Genomic DNA, 16,771 nt, shown 5'->3' with positions numbered 1-16,771 from the left:
GGGGAGGGCACCCCACTGCTCAATGGCTGAATGGGTCCTGCTCTCCTGATTATCCGAACTCACAATTATCCAAATAAAATCAGTGTCCCTCAGTCTATCTGGATAATCAGGAGTATACTGTACATCATGATGTACGAGAGCTTACTTGAACAATATCCATCAGTATACATGCTACAGCTACCAATACAAAATTAGTGTTTGAAATGTTAACATTTTAAAAATGGTTTTATTTAAGTCATTAGTGAACTTTCCTACCCCAAAATGATAAAATGGGATTGCAACCTCTAATATTTTCTGTTATTCATGCCACAGAATAACAGAAATGTAAATAGTCCATTTTGAGGTGGGGGGGGATGTTTGTTCCCTAATTTAAGAAACAAGGCTTTTACTTAAATTTCTGTTTTCAAGAGCACCTCTATTTTGGTATGCAGCTGCAGACTTGCTAGAGCATAGCTGATGTGGCATGATTCTATGATGTAACAATGCAGGTAATACAAGAATAGAGGTGGAAACAGCAATCTGGCATATAGTAATCTAGACAAGTTGGAGCTGGTTGATATCTCTGTAGTTGTATTACCCAATAGCTATGAAGCAGGAGCCACACAGTAACTCAGAGGATGGGACAGCAAGTTCATTTAGCCAGAGGTTAGAACAATCATTCAAACAATTGGTAAATAACTAAGATCAGGAATAACAGCTTAAACTTTGGACAATGAAGTAATTTCAGTGAAGAGGAACAGATTTTATTGTTACATTACCCCAACAAGAATGTTTTTAGCGCAGTTTTAGTTCTCAATTCTCACCCTGCCACCCTTCACATTAAAGGATTCATATTTTGATATTCTATTGCTTAAATTAGCCATTTAACTTAAGTTACTTCAAGGGAAGTTACAGGCCCTGTGGCAAAATTATTTAAATAAATTGCAAAGGAAGAAGGGACATTTCACCACTCACTATCCTACTTTTACCTGAAAAAAACACTCCAATACTTCGTATAAAACTATTTACACCAAATACTGTACATACCCTTTTAATAACATGAACAATATATTTTGCTGAGTGCAGATGTATTCCACTGTGGGAGTTCTTGTACCAATTTGCCTTCTGAGAATGTTGTTGAAAATTTGAGCAACATCTTTTTTTCCCTGTCAAAAAAGTAACCAATTAAGCATATAACATTTAGTACAAGAATGTATCGCAAGAGTTAATACATACATTAATATACATAAACATAAACATGACCATTTAACAAAAAAGTTCCCCAAATTCTTCGTTTTTCTACACCTATTTCAAATGTGTCACAGCATTCAGTACATCATTGTATCAACTTACATTCGGATAGCTTGAATAACCTACTGATAATATTTAAAACAATAAAAACCCTTTTATATTTCATCTGATATTCCTTGAGTTTTTCTGGATTCATTTTGTACCAAAATTTTGTGAATACTATGGCCATTTTTAACAATGCCATAGCCCTGAGTAAGATGGAATTCTTCCATGTTCCACTCTGTCACCTCTGATTTTCAATGTGTATGTGTGCAGGTCCTTCTACTAGGGAAGACTGAGACACATCTTGGGCTGCAATACCAACAACATGCAGACTGCACTACAATGTACAATTTTTTATTGTGTGTTTTCATTTTATGATGGAAAACAATAGCAATTATAATTAAAGTCAAAGGTAAGCATAACATAAAGGCATATTCCTCATATCGTACGATCTAGGATATCACAGGGTTCCCCCACCCCCCACAGTTTTCTCAATACTTGATAAACGTTTGGATATGGGTAAGAGCAAAATGCTCAAATTCAACCTAGATTAGATTAAATGAAGCTGGTTGGTAGCAGCAAGCACTGGAAAGAATGACAGGAGCTCTGCATGCAACCTATATTGGATCCACATATCAACCATTTGCCAGTATTGTTTGTATCTTTGGAATCATATTCAGTTCATCGTTACTTTGGGCCAGTTAGCAGGAGTGCCTAACAGTGTGTGTAAACACTACTTCGAATTACCCTTGAAGAGGACTTGGAGTTATTTGTTTCTATATGCCGCTCAAGGAGCTGGTTACCATCTTGGGCAGAACAGGATCTAGCTACAGGTCCTGACCGGGCAGTAAAGATCTGTTAAGTAACTCTTAATCATGGTTACTTGAATTTTATAATCTGAGACCAGAAGCAAACCATTATTGATGATCTTTGTTTGCAGAATGAACTTATCCTGGCAACATCTGAATCAGTGTGTAGCAAGCTTTAAGCTAAAGAAACACACCTTACACTTTATGGAGGCTTCCAACAGATATGACAGAACTATAGCTTATTATTTTAGATTTGTTTTAATTATAGTATTGGACTCCTGATGCTGTGGCCATGGATGCTCCATGAGTAGAAAATAAATCCATTTTTTAGAAAAACCCAGGAAGATCACAGTCTTTAAAAAATGACATTTTTGTTTGTTAATTAGCATGGAGAGTTTGCTGCAGTATTGTTGTCAGGATATAAGTGTTAGTTTGTTTTGTAAATGCTTGTTTTCGGATTTATAATTCTATTGAAAGCCTGCCCAAAGCAGCATCAGAACCCTTTGTTCTGGTAATGAGTAGAGCAGTGTTTTGAGAAATATAGCCATCAAGTCTCATCCACTAACACTGACAATTTTGCCCAGAATCTCATTATTCCCCCTATTTACCACCAGCAACAGCTCCCCCTCTTTATTCATATAATTGAGCTGGTGACGGTACACAGTAAATCCAAATTGAGTTATTGTTAGAAGCATCTATTACGTCCAAGTGATGTAAGGGTCTATTTAACAAGGACACATACGAATTCTCATGCCAACAGTCATGATTCCCAGAGGTGAAGAGTAAAAGTGTGCCAGGACTGTTGGATTCTATCTCCCTGATGCCAACAGGTTTTGTTTTGTTTTTCTGTCTTTTTAAAAAAACTTTTCAAAGGATGCAATTACTCCCACCGACAGATACTTTAATACAAGTCAGCAGGAAACTGACTGACATATTATTGCTCTTTGAACAGTTTTGTTGATTGCCTTACGTGAAAAAACATTTCTACATATAGACATAATTCCAAACAAATGTTAATATTAGCATAAGGATTGGATGTTTCAGGGGAATTTCTTAATGAGGACCTAAAATAATTTTATTTACGTTATGGGTCCCACCACCGTGGTATTTAGAGTCAAATACAATGTAGACAGAGCGCAACAGTCAAAAAAAAATCCCTCTCTATCATCCCAATTTATAAAGGTAACTCCCCCAGGAACAAGCCACAGTCAAACAAATACTTAGTCAAAAATGTGCACTAATGCATGCACAAACGACTTCAGGTTCTGTCATACCACCAGAAGGAGCAAAGAAACATCAGCAAAAAATTTCTCATCTGTTTTCAGCTCTGGATATAGTTGTCTCAAAAAATAGTAAGGTCCAAGCCGCGCACAGCTTAAGAGACTAAAACCAAGATCTTGAATTGTGCTCAGTAATTGATGGAAAGTTAGTGCAGGTGGTGAAGCACAGGTGTGCTGACATCAGCCCACAACATTAGGTAAGCATATTGCCACATTCTGCATTAAAGAGCATTGCTATAGTCCAGGGATTCTCAAACTGGGGGTCAGGACCTCTCAGGGGGTCTAAAGGTTATTACATGGGGGGTTGTGAGCTGTCAGCCTCCACCCCAAACTCCACTTTGCCTCCTGCATTTATAATGGTGTTAAATATATTTTAAAGTGTTTTAATTGAAAGGGAGGTCACACTCAGGGGTTTGCTATGTGGAAGGGGTCACCAATACAAAAGTTTGAGAACCACAGCTGTAGTCCAACATGAGTGGCTCTTAACATGACCTGAAAAAGAGCTCTGGAAAGCTTGCGTCTCTCTCACCAACAAAAGTTGGTCCAATAAAAAAATATCACTTCACCCACCTTGTCTCTCTAATATTTATCTCAGCAAGGAAAAGCTACATCCTTCTCAAGTAACAGAACAGTTGGGAGTCCAAAAATAGGAGGCTATTACCAACAATCAGCAGCCCCCGCAGACTGAAACATATAGCTACCTCTAATACAGAACAATCCTACGCAATCCCATGCCATTACAGATCTAATAAAAACAATTTGTACACAACCATTGTCCATCACCAGAAGACTGCTTTCCGAATTACCAGAACGACCAAAAACTGGACTGGTAAAGATCTTAAAAGTCAGCAGAATCTAGATGGGATTTCTCAAGATCTTTCCCTCAATAACCAGGGACCACCTCAATTGCTTTCACTCTGAATTTCCTTGGGTTTTTGTTATCTAGAGACATGTATGGATGAATCTACTCTGGAATGTACTTTATAGGAAATTCAGCGTATGTCAGATTTAAAGGACCAAACGGTAACAGAATCAAACAATATTCTGGGGTTTGGGGAAGAAAGTAAACTTAATTCTGGAATGTAACACTACAACATCGCTTTAGACTGTTGTGTTTGCTTCCTGGCCAACTTTTTTTCTCAACAGTACAATTTTATAGCAATTTTAATGAGCAGGATAGCCTAGTCAAGACACTAGAGTTCTGGGCTCTGTTGCTAGCTCTGCCATAGACGTCTTAATCAACTTGTAGGAAAGTTACTATGAGCTTGTCTACATAGCAGAGGGGTGTCGGTGTGTCGCCAGAATGGTCTACACGGAGCAGTCAGAGCACAACAAATTAGTGCACTCTACAATTCAGATCTCATAGTCCACACTGCGCTACCACATAGACAAGCCCTAAATTGGACTGTGCCTCAGTTCCCCAGCCATAAAATGAGGATGATGATACTACTTCCACACCTCAGAGTGGTGTTGTGAAGGGACATTAATTATTGTGTATGAAGTGCTCAAATATATAGTGCTGAGCAACAAATAAAAACTTACAGAAAGATAAAATTAATGTTTATATTTTGGAGTGATCAATAAAATCTGACTTTCCTGTCTCAACAGAAAAATGATTAGGGAGAATGTAAAAAAATATGCTTTTGTTTCCTATAGGGAGAGGAGTATTAAAGATTTTAAAAATGGCTAATTAGTGACAGCATTAATGGAAACTTTTTAATGAAAGGATAAAGAAGAATAGTCATGTGACTCGGTATTATATTGTAAAAACTCAAAAGAGATTTAAATAAGACTATGGGCATTATGGCATTAATACTATCTAGGATTTTAATCTCTCTCTCACACAGCAATTAAATTACATTAAAGATTAAGAAACACCTCTATTAGAGTTTTGAGATAAAGATTTGAGCTATTCATCTACTTTTCATTTTTATGTGATCTATCCTTCCAAACTCATAGAAAGTTAATCTCATGCATCTGGTTAATTTACCAGATTAACATAGCAATGTTTCCTAATTAAATCTTAAAATACAATTGCGATCATTAACAGTATTGAAAAAATAAAATTGCGTAGATAGGAAGTGAACCTCTTACTCAAATTAAATAGGAATTCCGATGGTCAGAATGCAACTTACCATGTGTGTGGCTCATGAAGTTTTGTAACTATTTTCTTACCTCAAAATCAATGAGTTGTAAGTCAGCTACTAGGGTGCTAAGAAGACCACTGTTGTACAGTTCTTGAGCAAGCTGTGCCACAGCTTCTGTTTGTGGCTCTTTTTCATTTGTGCCATATAATATTTCCTTCATGGCAACCAGATTTTTCGAAACCTCTTCAGTGGCCTGAAGAAACAAAATAAAGAGTAGATACAGTGACTTTCAAAGCTAAAAGAATTCTGCTTGTCTTTGTAAACCTCACAGTGTTTTGTTCTGATCAACTGCAAACTTTCATTTAAAAGAAAAAAATCACAACATCACCTGTAAAAAATCCTGAGACTCTGGGGATTAAAACTATTATTTGGTACACATATAACTAATCTGACCTAGAGGCAAGATGCAAGAGACTCAGTTGACAATACAGTAAATTATGAAAACATCTTCCCTTTTCTCATCCTCTCAATCTTGCACTTACAGAAACCATTTCAGTAATAATAAAGAGAAGATAAAGAGCCGCCAAATTGTTCCCAATCTGTAAAATGGATTCGTGCATGTGATCAACCCAGAAAACATTACCTGGAAACACTCTCATCACTAACAAATTGCTCAGGTAAATATATTTCTACAAACTGTGTGCCTATCGAGTCTCTTTTATGCTGTTAGGCTTCCATATCAGTCAATATGAAAAGAACTTTTCCATTTCAGTTGATACAAGTCTGAAGAAGCAGAGTGTGCTTTCCTTCCAGTAGATTTCTTGCACTAGCAAATCTCATCACTAATATTCAGGTAACAGAGATGTCTTCAATTGCCGGGACATATGTCAGCTTGTGTCTTTGTAGTGCAACATGCCAGATTACATCTCCAAGGTCTACAGGGATGGTTTTGAATGGTTTACAAACCAAGCAAAAGTAGGATAGGCAGGTTACTGTCTGTTCTACAGTGGGTTATACAGTCACTCAAGTGGTGGACGGACCTGACCAAAATGCATCAGGTATTGTTCAAGAAGGGTTCTCGACCCCAATCCCTAGAAGTTGCTTTTCTCATCTCCTGGATGAAGGGTCTTTTGTATGTGTATCCACTGACACCATTACTGTTAAAGGTTCTCAACAAGATCAAACAAGAGTTGGACAGAGTACTATTGATTGCACCAACATGGCCAAGACGAGTTTGGTATCCCTATCTAATCAGATTCTCTTCTTGCCCTCTGTGGTGTCTTCTGATCAGTCCTCTTTTACTGATTCAAGATGCCAGTCGAACAGGTCACCCCAACCTACATATTCTAAGGCTCCAAGCGTGGTTCCTCAACAGTTGTCAGGACTATAGATATCTTGTTTGTCAGAGGTACAACACATTTTATGAAATAATAGAAAAGAATCTACAAGAAATATCTCCAGAAATGGAAACAATATTATCTTTGGTGTAGCAGTCATCAGATTTCGCTGACTCACTCTCCTCTTCCTATGGTATTGGATTACTTGTTGGAATTGAAAACATTGGGTCTTTCTACGAATTTCATTAGGGTTCACTTAGTGGCCATAACAGCTCTTCACACACCCATACGAGGTTTTTCCACTCTTCCCTCACACAACTATGGCAAGATTCCGAAGAGGTTTGTCAAATCGCTTCCCACAGATCAGAGATCCTACTCCTAGCTGGGACATGAACCTAGTCCTTAATTGCCTTATGATACTTCCTTTTGAGCCACTAGCTACATGGCCTTTAATAGATTTATCAGTGCAGACAGCCTTCTGGATAGGTATCACTTCTACCCAAAGGGTTTGAGAATTGGAGGCTAGAAGTGGAGAACTGGGGACTTTAATGTCAGACCCCTGCATTTGTAGTATTCACCACAGAGTAAGTGTGGCTGTGGGCCTATCCAAGATTTTTAGCTAAGGTGTCCTGAGAATTTCATGTAAATCAAACCATTCATCTCTTCTTTGCCACCCTCTCCAAAAAACCACAATGTACTAGTCAAGAAGCCATATTCCATTTCCTAGGTGTCAAGAGGGCATTAGCCTTTTGCCTAGATCGGAACAACCAATTTAGAAGCTCTCCTACACTATTTGTATCCATTGCAGACAGAAACAAGGGTTCAGTAATTTTGAAACAAAAATTAGAGGACATCTCCAGTTGTATTTAGATCTGTTACAACGGAACTCAGGGTTTGAGAGTAACAGCATTCTACAATAGCACTGTCTGCATCTATAACCTTACTTAAGGGTATATCAATAGCACACATCTGTAGAGTGCCAATTTGGTTCTCTGTTCATGCTTTTGCTAGTTATGTATTGGTAGCTGTGGCAAGATCAGATGCTGCTGCAAGTAATGCAGTTCTCTCTTCCATATTGAACGCTGCTCCGAATCTTCCGCCTCCTGAGGTGGGTACTTTTCAGGAGTCACCTAATGTGAAGCACCCACAGTGACACTACTCAAAGGAGTGGTTACTCACCTCTGCAGTAACTTGACTTCTTTGATATTCATGTCTTTGTAGGTGCTCCACTGCCTGCCCTCCTGCTGTGCTTCAATGTGTCCCTTATGGGACTTTGCAGTGGAGAAGGAGCTGAGGCCAGTTCACCTGCGCAGCCCTATATAGCCTTGGTGCAGTGCATAAAGATGTGTGGAGCACATGTGTGGGCCGAACAGACGCTGCTACCAAAAATCTCTGATCAAAGGTGCAGGCGCATCTGAAGTGGAGCATGCACAGGGGGACACATCTTGAACTCCAGTTACTGCACAAGGTAAGTTACCTCTTCATCAATGTACTACAGTCAACTGTAGTTCTCAGTGTTCGAAGGAGAGCCTTCTCTAGGTTACAGCATATTTAATGATGATCTTGAGTCAAACAGTCAGACCAACAAATTCCAGACCTTGCTGCTCACCAGTCAGAGGGAAAACACGATTGCATTTGCTTGCAGACTGGAGCTGTTTTAGGGAGTGAGGGAAAATTCGGGACAGTCTTACACACAGCTCTTGTATCACCAGAATTATATCTATAGAGAAATAGACATATTTAAAGCAGTACAACTCTCTAGTAAACTGATCTTTTCAGACACAGGAAATGCAGTAGATATAATCTACCTGGATTTCAATAAGGCATCTGATACAGATCCACATGGGAAATTATTAGTTAAATTGGAGAAGATGGGGATTAATATAAGAACTGAAAGGTGCATAAAAAAGTGGTTAGAAGGGTGTCATAAATATAAAGGGAAGGGTAAACCCCTTTAAAATCCCTCCTGGCCAGAGGAAAAATCCTCTCACCTGTAAAGGGTTAAGAAGCTAAAGGTAACCTCACTGGCACCTGACCAAAATGACCAATGAGGAGACAAGATACTTTCAAAAGCTGGGAGGAGGGAGAGAAACAAAGGGTCTGTGTCTGTCGGTATGCTGCTTTTGCCGGGGATAGACCAGGAATGGAGTCTTAGAACTTTTAGTAAGTAATCTAGCTAGGTATGTGTTAGATTATGATTTCTTTAAATGGCTGAGAAAGGAACTGTGCTGAATAGAATGACTATTCCTGTCTGTGTGTCTTTTTTGTAACTTAAGGTTCTGCCTAGAGGGATTCTCTACATTTTGAATCTAATTACCCTGTAAGGTATCTACCATCCTGATTTTACAGAGGGGATTTCTTTACTTCTATTTAAAAAGTCTTCTTGTAAGAAAACTGAATGCTTTTTCATTGTTCTCAGATCCAAGGGTTTGGGTCTGTGGTCACCTATGCAAATTGGTGAGGATTTTTACCAAACCTTTCGCAGGAAGTGAGGTGCAAGGGTTGGGAGGATTTTGGGGGGAAAGACGTGTCCAAACAACATTTCCCAGTAAACCCAGTTAGAGTTTGGTGGTGGCAGTGGAGATCCAGGGACAAAGGATAAAATTAATTTGTACCTTGGGGAAGTTTTAACGTAAGCTGGTGAAAGTAAGCTTAGGAGGTTTTCATGCACGTCCCCACATCTGTACCCTAAAGTTCAGAGTGGGGGAGGAACCTTGACAAGGGGAGACTACAACAGGTCATACTGAGAGGTGAACTGTAGGCTGCAGGGCGGTTACTAGTGGAGTTACTCAGGGATCAGTCTTGAGACCAATCTTATTTAACGTTTTTATTACTGAACTTGGCACAAAATTTGGGAGCATGCTAATAAAATTTGTGGAGGACACAAAGTTGGGAAGTATTCCCAATATGGAGGAGGACTAGAATATCATACAAGATGATCTGCAAGACCTTCTAAACTGGAGTAATAGAAATGGGATGAAATTTAGTAGTCTCTACCCTGCATGACCTTTCTATTTTCACTAATAAGAATTTCTGCTATAAGCTTGGGACTCGTCCGCTGGAAGTGACAGTGCACGTGAAAGACCTGGGTATATTGGTGTTCATCACAGGATGACTGAATTGCCATGTGATGTGGCTATGAAAAAGGCTAATGCAGTCCGAGGATGCATTAGGGGAGGTATTTCCAGTAGAGACAGAAAAGTGTTAGTACCATTATACAAGGCACTGGTGAGACCCCATCTAGAATACAGTGAGCAGTTCTGGTCTCCCACGTTTAAGAAAGATGAACTCAAACTGGAACAGGTGCAGAGAAGGGCTACTAGGAAAAACCTACCTTATGGGAGACGACTTCGAGCTTGTCTTGTTCTAACTAACTAAAGTTCTAACTAAAAGAAGGCTGAGGGAGATATGATTGACTCTATAAATACATCAGAGGGATAAATACCAGGGAGGGAGAGGAGTTATTTAAGTTAAGTGCCAATTTGGACACAAGAACAAATGATGGCCAGTTTATATCCAACAAGTTTTGGCTTGAAATTAGGTGAAGGTTTCTAACCATCAAATGAGTGAAGTTCTGGAACAGCTTTCCAAAGGGAACAGTGAGGGCAAAAAACCTAACTGGCTTCAAGACTGAGCTTGATAAATTTATGAAGGGGATGGTATGATGAGACTGCCTACAATGGCATGTAGTCAATCTGTGACTGCTAGCAGTATGTATCTCGAATGGCTGGTGATGGGACACTAGATGGGGAAGTCTCTAAGTTACTACAGAGAATTTTTGCATAGGTGTGTGGCTGGTGGGACTTGACCACATGCTCAGGGTCACTCTAACTGATCTCTATATTTGCGGTCAAGAAGGAATTTCCCCCGGATCAGATTGGCAGAGATCCTGGGTGTTTTTCACCTTCCTTTGCTGCATGGGGCACAAGTCACTTGTAGGTTTAAACTAGTGTAAATGGTGGATTCTCTGTAACTTGAAGCATTTAAACCGTGATTTGAGGACTTCAGTAACTCAGCCAGAGGTTAGGGGTCTATTACAGGAGTGGATAGGTGAAGTTCTGTGGCCTGCAATTTGCAGGTGGTCCGACTAGATCAGCGGTTCCCAAACTGTGGGTCAGGACCTCAGAGTGGGTCACGACTCTGTTGTAATAAGGTCGCCAGGGCTGGCATTAGACTTGCTGGGACCCGGGGCTAAAGCTGAAGCCCAAGCCCCACCACCTGGGGCTGAAGCCTAAGGACTTCAGCTCTGGGTTGTGTAGCTCAGGTTACAGGACCGGCCCACCCACCTGCTGCCTGGGGCTGAAGCCCTTGGGCTTCAGCTTTGGCCTCCTCGCCTAGGGCAGCAGGGCTTGGGCAAGCTCAGGCTTCGGTCCCCCCTCCTGGGGTTGTGTAATAATTTTTATTGTCAGAAGAGGGTCACACAGTGCAATGATGTTTGAGAGCCCCTAGACTAGATGATCATGATGGTCCCTTCTGACCTTAAAGTCTATTTAGACTAATGTGGATGCAGTTATGCTGGTATAAAGGTGATTATATTGATATACCTTATTTTGCTAAGGGTAATTAACGTTTCTAAACTAGAGCTGCTAGTATGGTTGTACCAAAACTGTGCAGTGTAGACAAGCCCTTAAAAGTTGATGTCTTTACTCTGTCTATGGGATGTCTAAAAGTTGTAGTGGAGTCAAATAGACTTTTCAAGATTGATATGAAGGCCCAGGTTGTGAAACAGACCACACACCACCATTACTGACATCAACACTTCCTGATACGATCTACCCCAATCAACCAATTATACAGATATGGGAAACTGATTATATCCAAAAGACCTAGGAGGGCAGCAACTACCGCCAGAATCGATGAGAATACCCTCGGGCAGAATGATAGTGTTCATCGTTCATTAGAAAACTAAGAAACCTCTTGAGTGAAGGGTGAATAGTGACATAAAAATATGCATCTTGTAGCTTGAGGGTCACACACCAACCTCCTAATTCTAAAGAGGAAATTATCGCTGCATGGGTCACCATCCTGAATTTCCTCTATTTTACATATCTGTTTAGTGACTTGAGGTCCAAAATTGTCCTCCACCCTCTATTCTTTCTGAGGGAGAATGGGCAGAAGGGACAGATTTGAAATAGACAGCATAACCAGATGTTATGCCTTCCCAAACCTATTTGTCCAATGTTATGTTCTTCCATGCAGCCTAAAAATAAGAGAGGTGGCATCCAAAAGGTGGAAGGGAGGTAAGGTAAGGTGTTGCAGCTGTAAAATCTTATTGACTGGATGATTGAGACTCTTTACCAAGCCATCAAAACTGTGGCTTGGAGGACACAGATGGCTGAGAAGATGTAGATGTAGCTGAAGGGTTTTTTTGTTTTGAGTATTTTGTGCCATTTGTGTTAGGGCTCCTATGTTAATCTATCTGCCTGCTGCAGACACAAACCTTTAGCATAGTCTATCATAAGCCCAAGACATAGCAACTCAAGTTTGATACAGCTTGCTCAGGATCATATCAGTATGCACTATTGGTGTTTGTGACAAATTAGCAAAACAGAAACTGAAGACTGGGACTGACTAAAGTCTGGATAAAGGATACTAAAGGATCCCTGAATAGAAGCTGTCACGCTGTCTGGAGTGGCTCACTACTATGATGAGTGCCTATCTCAGGGCTGACTGTCAGAAAAAAAAAGAATAGACACCATAAACTGATGGTATGTTCTGTAATTAAATTTCACCAAGCCAGTAACCAATGTGAACTCCTAAATCACTATACCACTCAAAGTCACAGACAGTCCTCCAGTCCCTTTTGCCACCCAGACAAACTGAACTTTGTGATAAAAGGTTATTAAAACAAAAAAAGCACACCACATCAGATTTCTCCCAGTCCCAAGGGATTAGTCATTTATCCCAGATCTTACACCAAAGACAATGCTGGCAACCAAATCTATAATAGACTAATTTAAAATTTATTAGCAAAGAAAAGAGAGTTAACGAGAGGTTAAAGCAGCTAAAATATAACAGATAAATCACAGTTTGTAACTCCATATGATGGCGCAGATGTAAAACTGCCACCCAGAATAATTCTGGGAATCTCCATCTTCTCGTTCCGTTATTCGGCCCTGTTAGAATCCAAACAGTCCAGATACAAAGGATCTTTCTTTGAATCCATATTTACAGTATCTTCACACAGAAAGCAAACTGACAGTGTCTCTACCCACATGGGCTTTTCTTTGATGAGTGTGGAATGCACTTTGAGTCTTTGACCTCAGGTCCCCACCACAATGCCCACTTATTCTGAAATTTGCACCTTTTCTGATAAAGTCCTTCATTAGCGTTCCCCAATGCTTCTTTGATGTCTATTGATGACTTATTTAGTTACAGGGGTATTTACAATATAAATGTTTGCTATTACATTATGACAAGAACAGATAAGTGAAAACAATGCAAAGAATGTTCCAATAGTTTTCATTAAGTTTAAACACCCAAACTTTTTGCACTGGCGACCCACTTCACACAGCAAGCCTCTGAGTTCAATCACCCTCCCGACCCTCAGTTTGAAAACCCCTGCCCAATACACTCTTATAATCTAACCATTACTTTGATCTACACAAGTGAATTGACCTGAATATACTTTAGCATGACCTGGTCAGCCAGCGTCACAGAAGCTACAACCAACAACACTGTGTCAATCAGAATCATTAGATAGCTCCTTTGCTGACTGTGAACAGAAAATAATTAGCTGGAATGTTCTAGTACCCGAGGCTGGCACATGCTTAATAAGACAGTCTTTGAATCAAGGTACAAATGCCACAAAAATCACTACACTCAGAGACACAATGGACACTCCTGCTTTCCAGGCGACCTCTGAAGATGGCAGTTGCAGAGTGGATTTGTTTTCATTCATCATTATCTTTTCAGGATATGCTTGCTCTCCAGAGTATTATGCTGGTAATAGCTCATCTTAAGTGATCACTCTCCTTACAATGTATATTTTTTCATGGTCTGTGTGTATATATAAAATCTCCTCACTGTACTTTCCACTTCATGCATCCGATGAAGTGAGCTGTAGCTCACAAAAGCGTATGCTCAAATAAATTGGTTAGTCTCTAAGGTGCCACAAGTCCTCCTTTTCTTTTTGCGAATACAGACTAACATGGCTGCTACTCTGAAACTTGACTACTAAGAGACTCTTACCTCTCCATAAGTTCCTCTTGATCTAACTCTATAGACAATAGAACCAGAAGGCAAGCTCATTCTAGAATCCAGCTCTGTCCCCCTACATATCATATGCTAGAGGAATTGATCATTCACGATTATCAGTGCCACTTTTAGATGGATTATGGTCAGAGTGAAACCTAGGCAAAACACTATCTGGAGAAAAAAAAAAAGACATAAGCAACTTTCAGCCTAAAGCGACTACGTTCCCACACATAGTAAGTACAATTTTGCTTCACCTTTACTAGAAAGCAGTAAGATCGTCTTAACCTTAACTATACTCGCGCTACTATCTAACTAATTTTTGCAGGTAATTTGTGTGGTCATTGAAGATCAGTTTCATTGTATTTAAAGCCAATACTAAGTAAGACTGATTCAACTACAGGGATCAAGGAAGAGCTCTATTATAGTATTGTCGAATTTCTCTTAATAGACATTAAGACAGGTTTATAGTGTAAGCTAAATATCTACACTAGGGTGCTAAGTGAAAATAAAATTAACTAAGATATTAGTACAAAGAAAAGGAATTGCCACCTACAGAAGTACTGACAAGATTTTCCTATGTAACAGAAAGGGCTATACAAATGTTCAACATTCATGGCTCCATCCTTTGGGTAAGGAGTCCCTAGTGTAAATTGAAAGATACAAAGCAACTGATCTGAAAATTGAAGAAAGTCAAGTGAGAGGTAAGGTTAACATTCAGCCATCAGAAAATTTGTCATTTTTCTCAGAATAAGCCAGGTAAACTTTTCTAACTAAATGCTGGCAAAGAGTGAGCACAGAGCATTGTTTGACAAAAAAAAAGTTGGGAAAAACTGACCAAATTTGGGAATCAGTGGAGTAAATGTCCGAAACTAAAATATAAATAAAGGAAAAGAGGTTTAAGAAACAAACAACATGTTCACTTCAGTAAACTAGGGCATCAATTAAAATACAAGGTATGAAATCATTTATTATACCAGAACAGGTTGTATGTCTTTCAATATCCACAAACATCCCTATGGTTTACTCTCAAAATAGCAGTGGAGACACATGAGCCTATTTTACATAGACACATGCAGCCCTTCAGGTTTCCCCCACAGTTAAGCCATGCAAATCCCAAATATTTTGTTTAGAGGGTTCATATAGCTACAGTTCTTGAACTGCAAAATCTTTCATGAAGAAAGAGGGCTTAGAAGCACCATCTTAATAGAAATGATAGAAAAAAGTTAAGGGTGAAAATTCATATGTTAAATATCTAAGCTAAGGACAGAATACATTGTCTTTGCACTTTTATGCTATAAAATCATCACAAATGCTAACGAGCTATAGCTCTGCATCTGCATTTACTATATGTTATCTCAAAAGAGAGAATTCTACAGAGCAGCAACTGGTGGAAAATACTGAGGTTACTGAATATTTTATTTTAGGTTCTTATTATAGTATTATAAACGTGTGTTTTGGAAATACCACTAAAATGTATGCATTTCTGCACAATCTCTCATTACGACCACCAATTTGGATCAGCATTATTAATCTATACTTTAAGATAAAAATTACACCAATTTTTCAGTAGAGACCCATTTGTAAAGGCAACATTAAAGAACCGGATTCCTTAGTGTAGGTGCATACTCTCTAACTTATTACTTCTGACAACTTGTATAACTGACTTCTCCCTCTGATCAACAGCTCCATGAAACATACAAGGCAGAGAACCAGTTAAGATGTTAATCTTTAACTTTTCCTTCAGCTGTGAACAGACTTTATATATCTGCATTTCACAGTGACTCAGTGTAAAGTAAGACGTTAGCTCACTGAATGAAACTAGGATAAAAGCTTTATTTATGACTTGTAGTCAATATGACATTATATTTCACTTTGAAAATTAGGATCCGATACAACAGCATCCTGTATTGTACATATATACAGTACTGGCCATTTTAAGGAGTCATTACCTAAAGAAGAAGGGAAGGTTTTGATTTCAAGGTCTTAGATAGGAAGTTACAGAAGAGGGAGGGGGAATGTGATATGGACTACATATGCAGTGTTGTAGCGGTGTTGGTTCCAGGATATTGGAGACAGAAGGTGGGTGAGGTAATACCTTTTATTGGACCAACTTTGGTTGGTGGGGGAAACAAGCTTTCGAACTCTGAATCAGAAGAGCTCTGTGTAAGACGGAAAGCTTGTCTCTCTCACCAACAGAAGTTGGTAAAATAAAATATATTACCTCACCTATCTTGATCAACAATCTAGACAAACAGTTCCCAAATGACGAGTCAAGGTAAGGGGGCGGGCCAAGACTGGAGCCATAGAGTAGATTGATACAAAGTCAGAAAGTAGGGAAGAGCAAGTCTAACAAGTTTATTACATGAATAAATATTTACCTTCACAACAGCAATCACGTGCGTCACAAACCAAATAAATTGGCAGTATAAAAATAAATGCTGAGGCAAACCAAAGAGGGGGAAAAGATGAAAATAAAATACATATTAATGTTCTAGTTCAGAGCTAAGTCCAATTTATATTAAAGGAAATGTTTGAACACGGAACCAAACATATGGAAAAAGTTCTCTCCTCATCCAAACGGTAACAAAAGTAAAATCCTCTGTCACTGTTCTGAACATACATGGTCAAGGGGAAACTATTAATAGCACATTGAGATGTACAAGGATTAGTCTAAAGTTTATAGTCAGGAGTTAACAATTTTCTATCTTCTGAAGAGACTCTTCCTCCCTGCTCTTTTCACCCCCTCCAATAACTATCTACGTCAGCAGGCTGCTCCCTCTGACTGAAAG

At 39.2% G+C, this 16,771-nt stretch overlaps 1 protein-coding gene across 4 annotated transcripts in view; it reads right to left on the bottom strand.

Annotated features, from left to right (window-relative positions):
* Positions 1 to 16,771, bottom strand: part of CAB39 (calcium binding protein 39) — a 68,297-nt gene that overhangs the window by 11,494 nt on the left and 40,032 nt on the right. For all 4 annotated transcript variants that reach the window (XM_073360032.1, XM_073360031.1, XM_073360030.1 and 1 more), the window contains 2 exons: positions 5,537 to 5,701; positions 1,027 to 1,145 (listed from right to left, as the gene is read on the bottom strand). In XM_073360032.1, coding sequence (XP_073216133.1) covers positions 1,027 to 1,145; positions 5,537 to 5,701 — 284 coding nt within the window. The remainder of the gene's footprint in view (positions 1 to 1,026; positions 1,146 to 5,536; positions 5,702 to 16,771) is intronic.

The sequence above is a fragment of the Lepidochelys kempii genome, chromosome 9 (genome assembly GCF_965140265.1).
Source record: "Lepidochelys kempii isolate rLepKem1 chromosome 9, rLepKem1.hap2, whole genome shotgun sequence".
NCBI classification, from domain to species: Eukaryota; Metazoa; Chordata; order Testudines; family Cheloniidae; genus Lepidochelys; species Lepidochelys kempii.
Note: the sequence above shows the minus strand (reverse complement) of the source record. Positions and strands in the feature narration are given on the sequence as shown.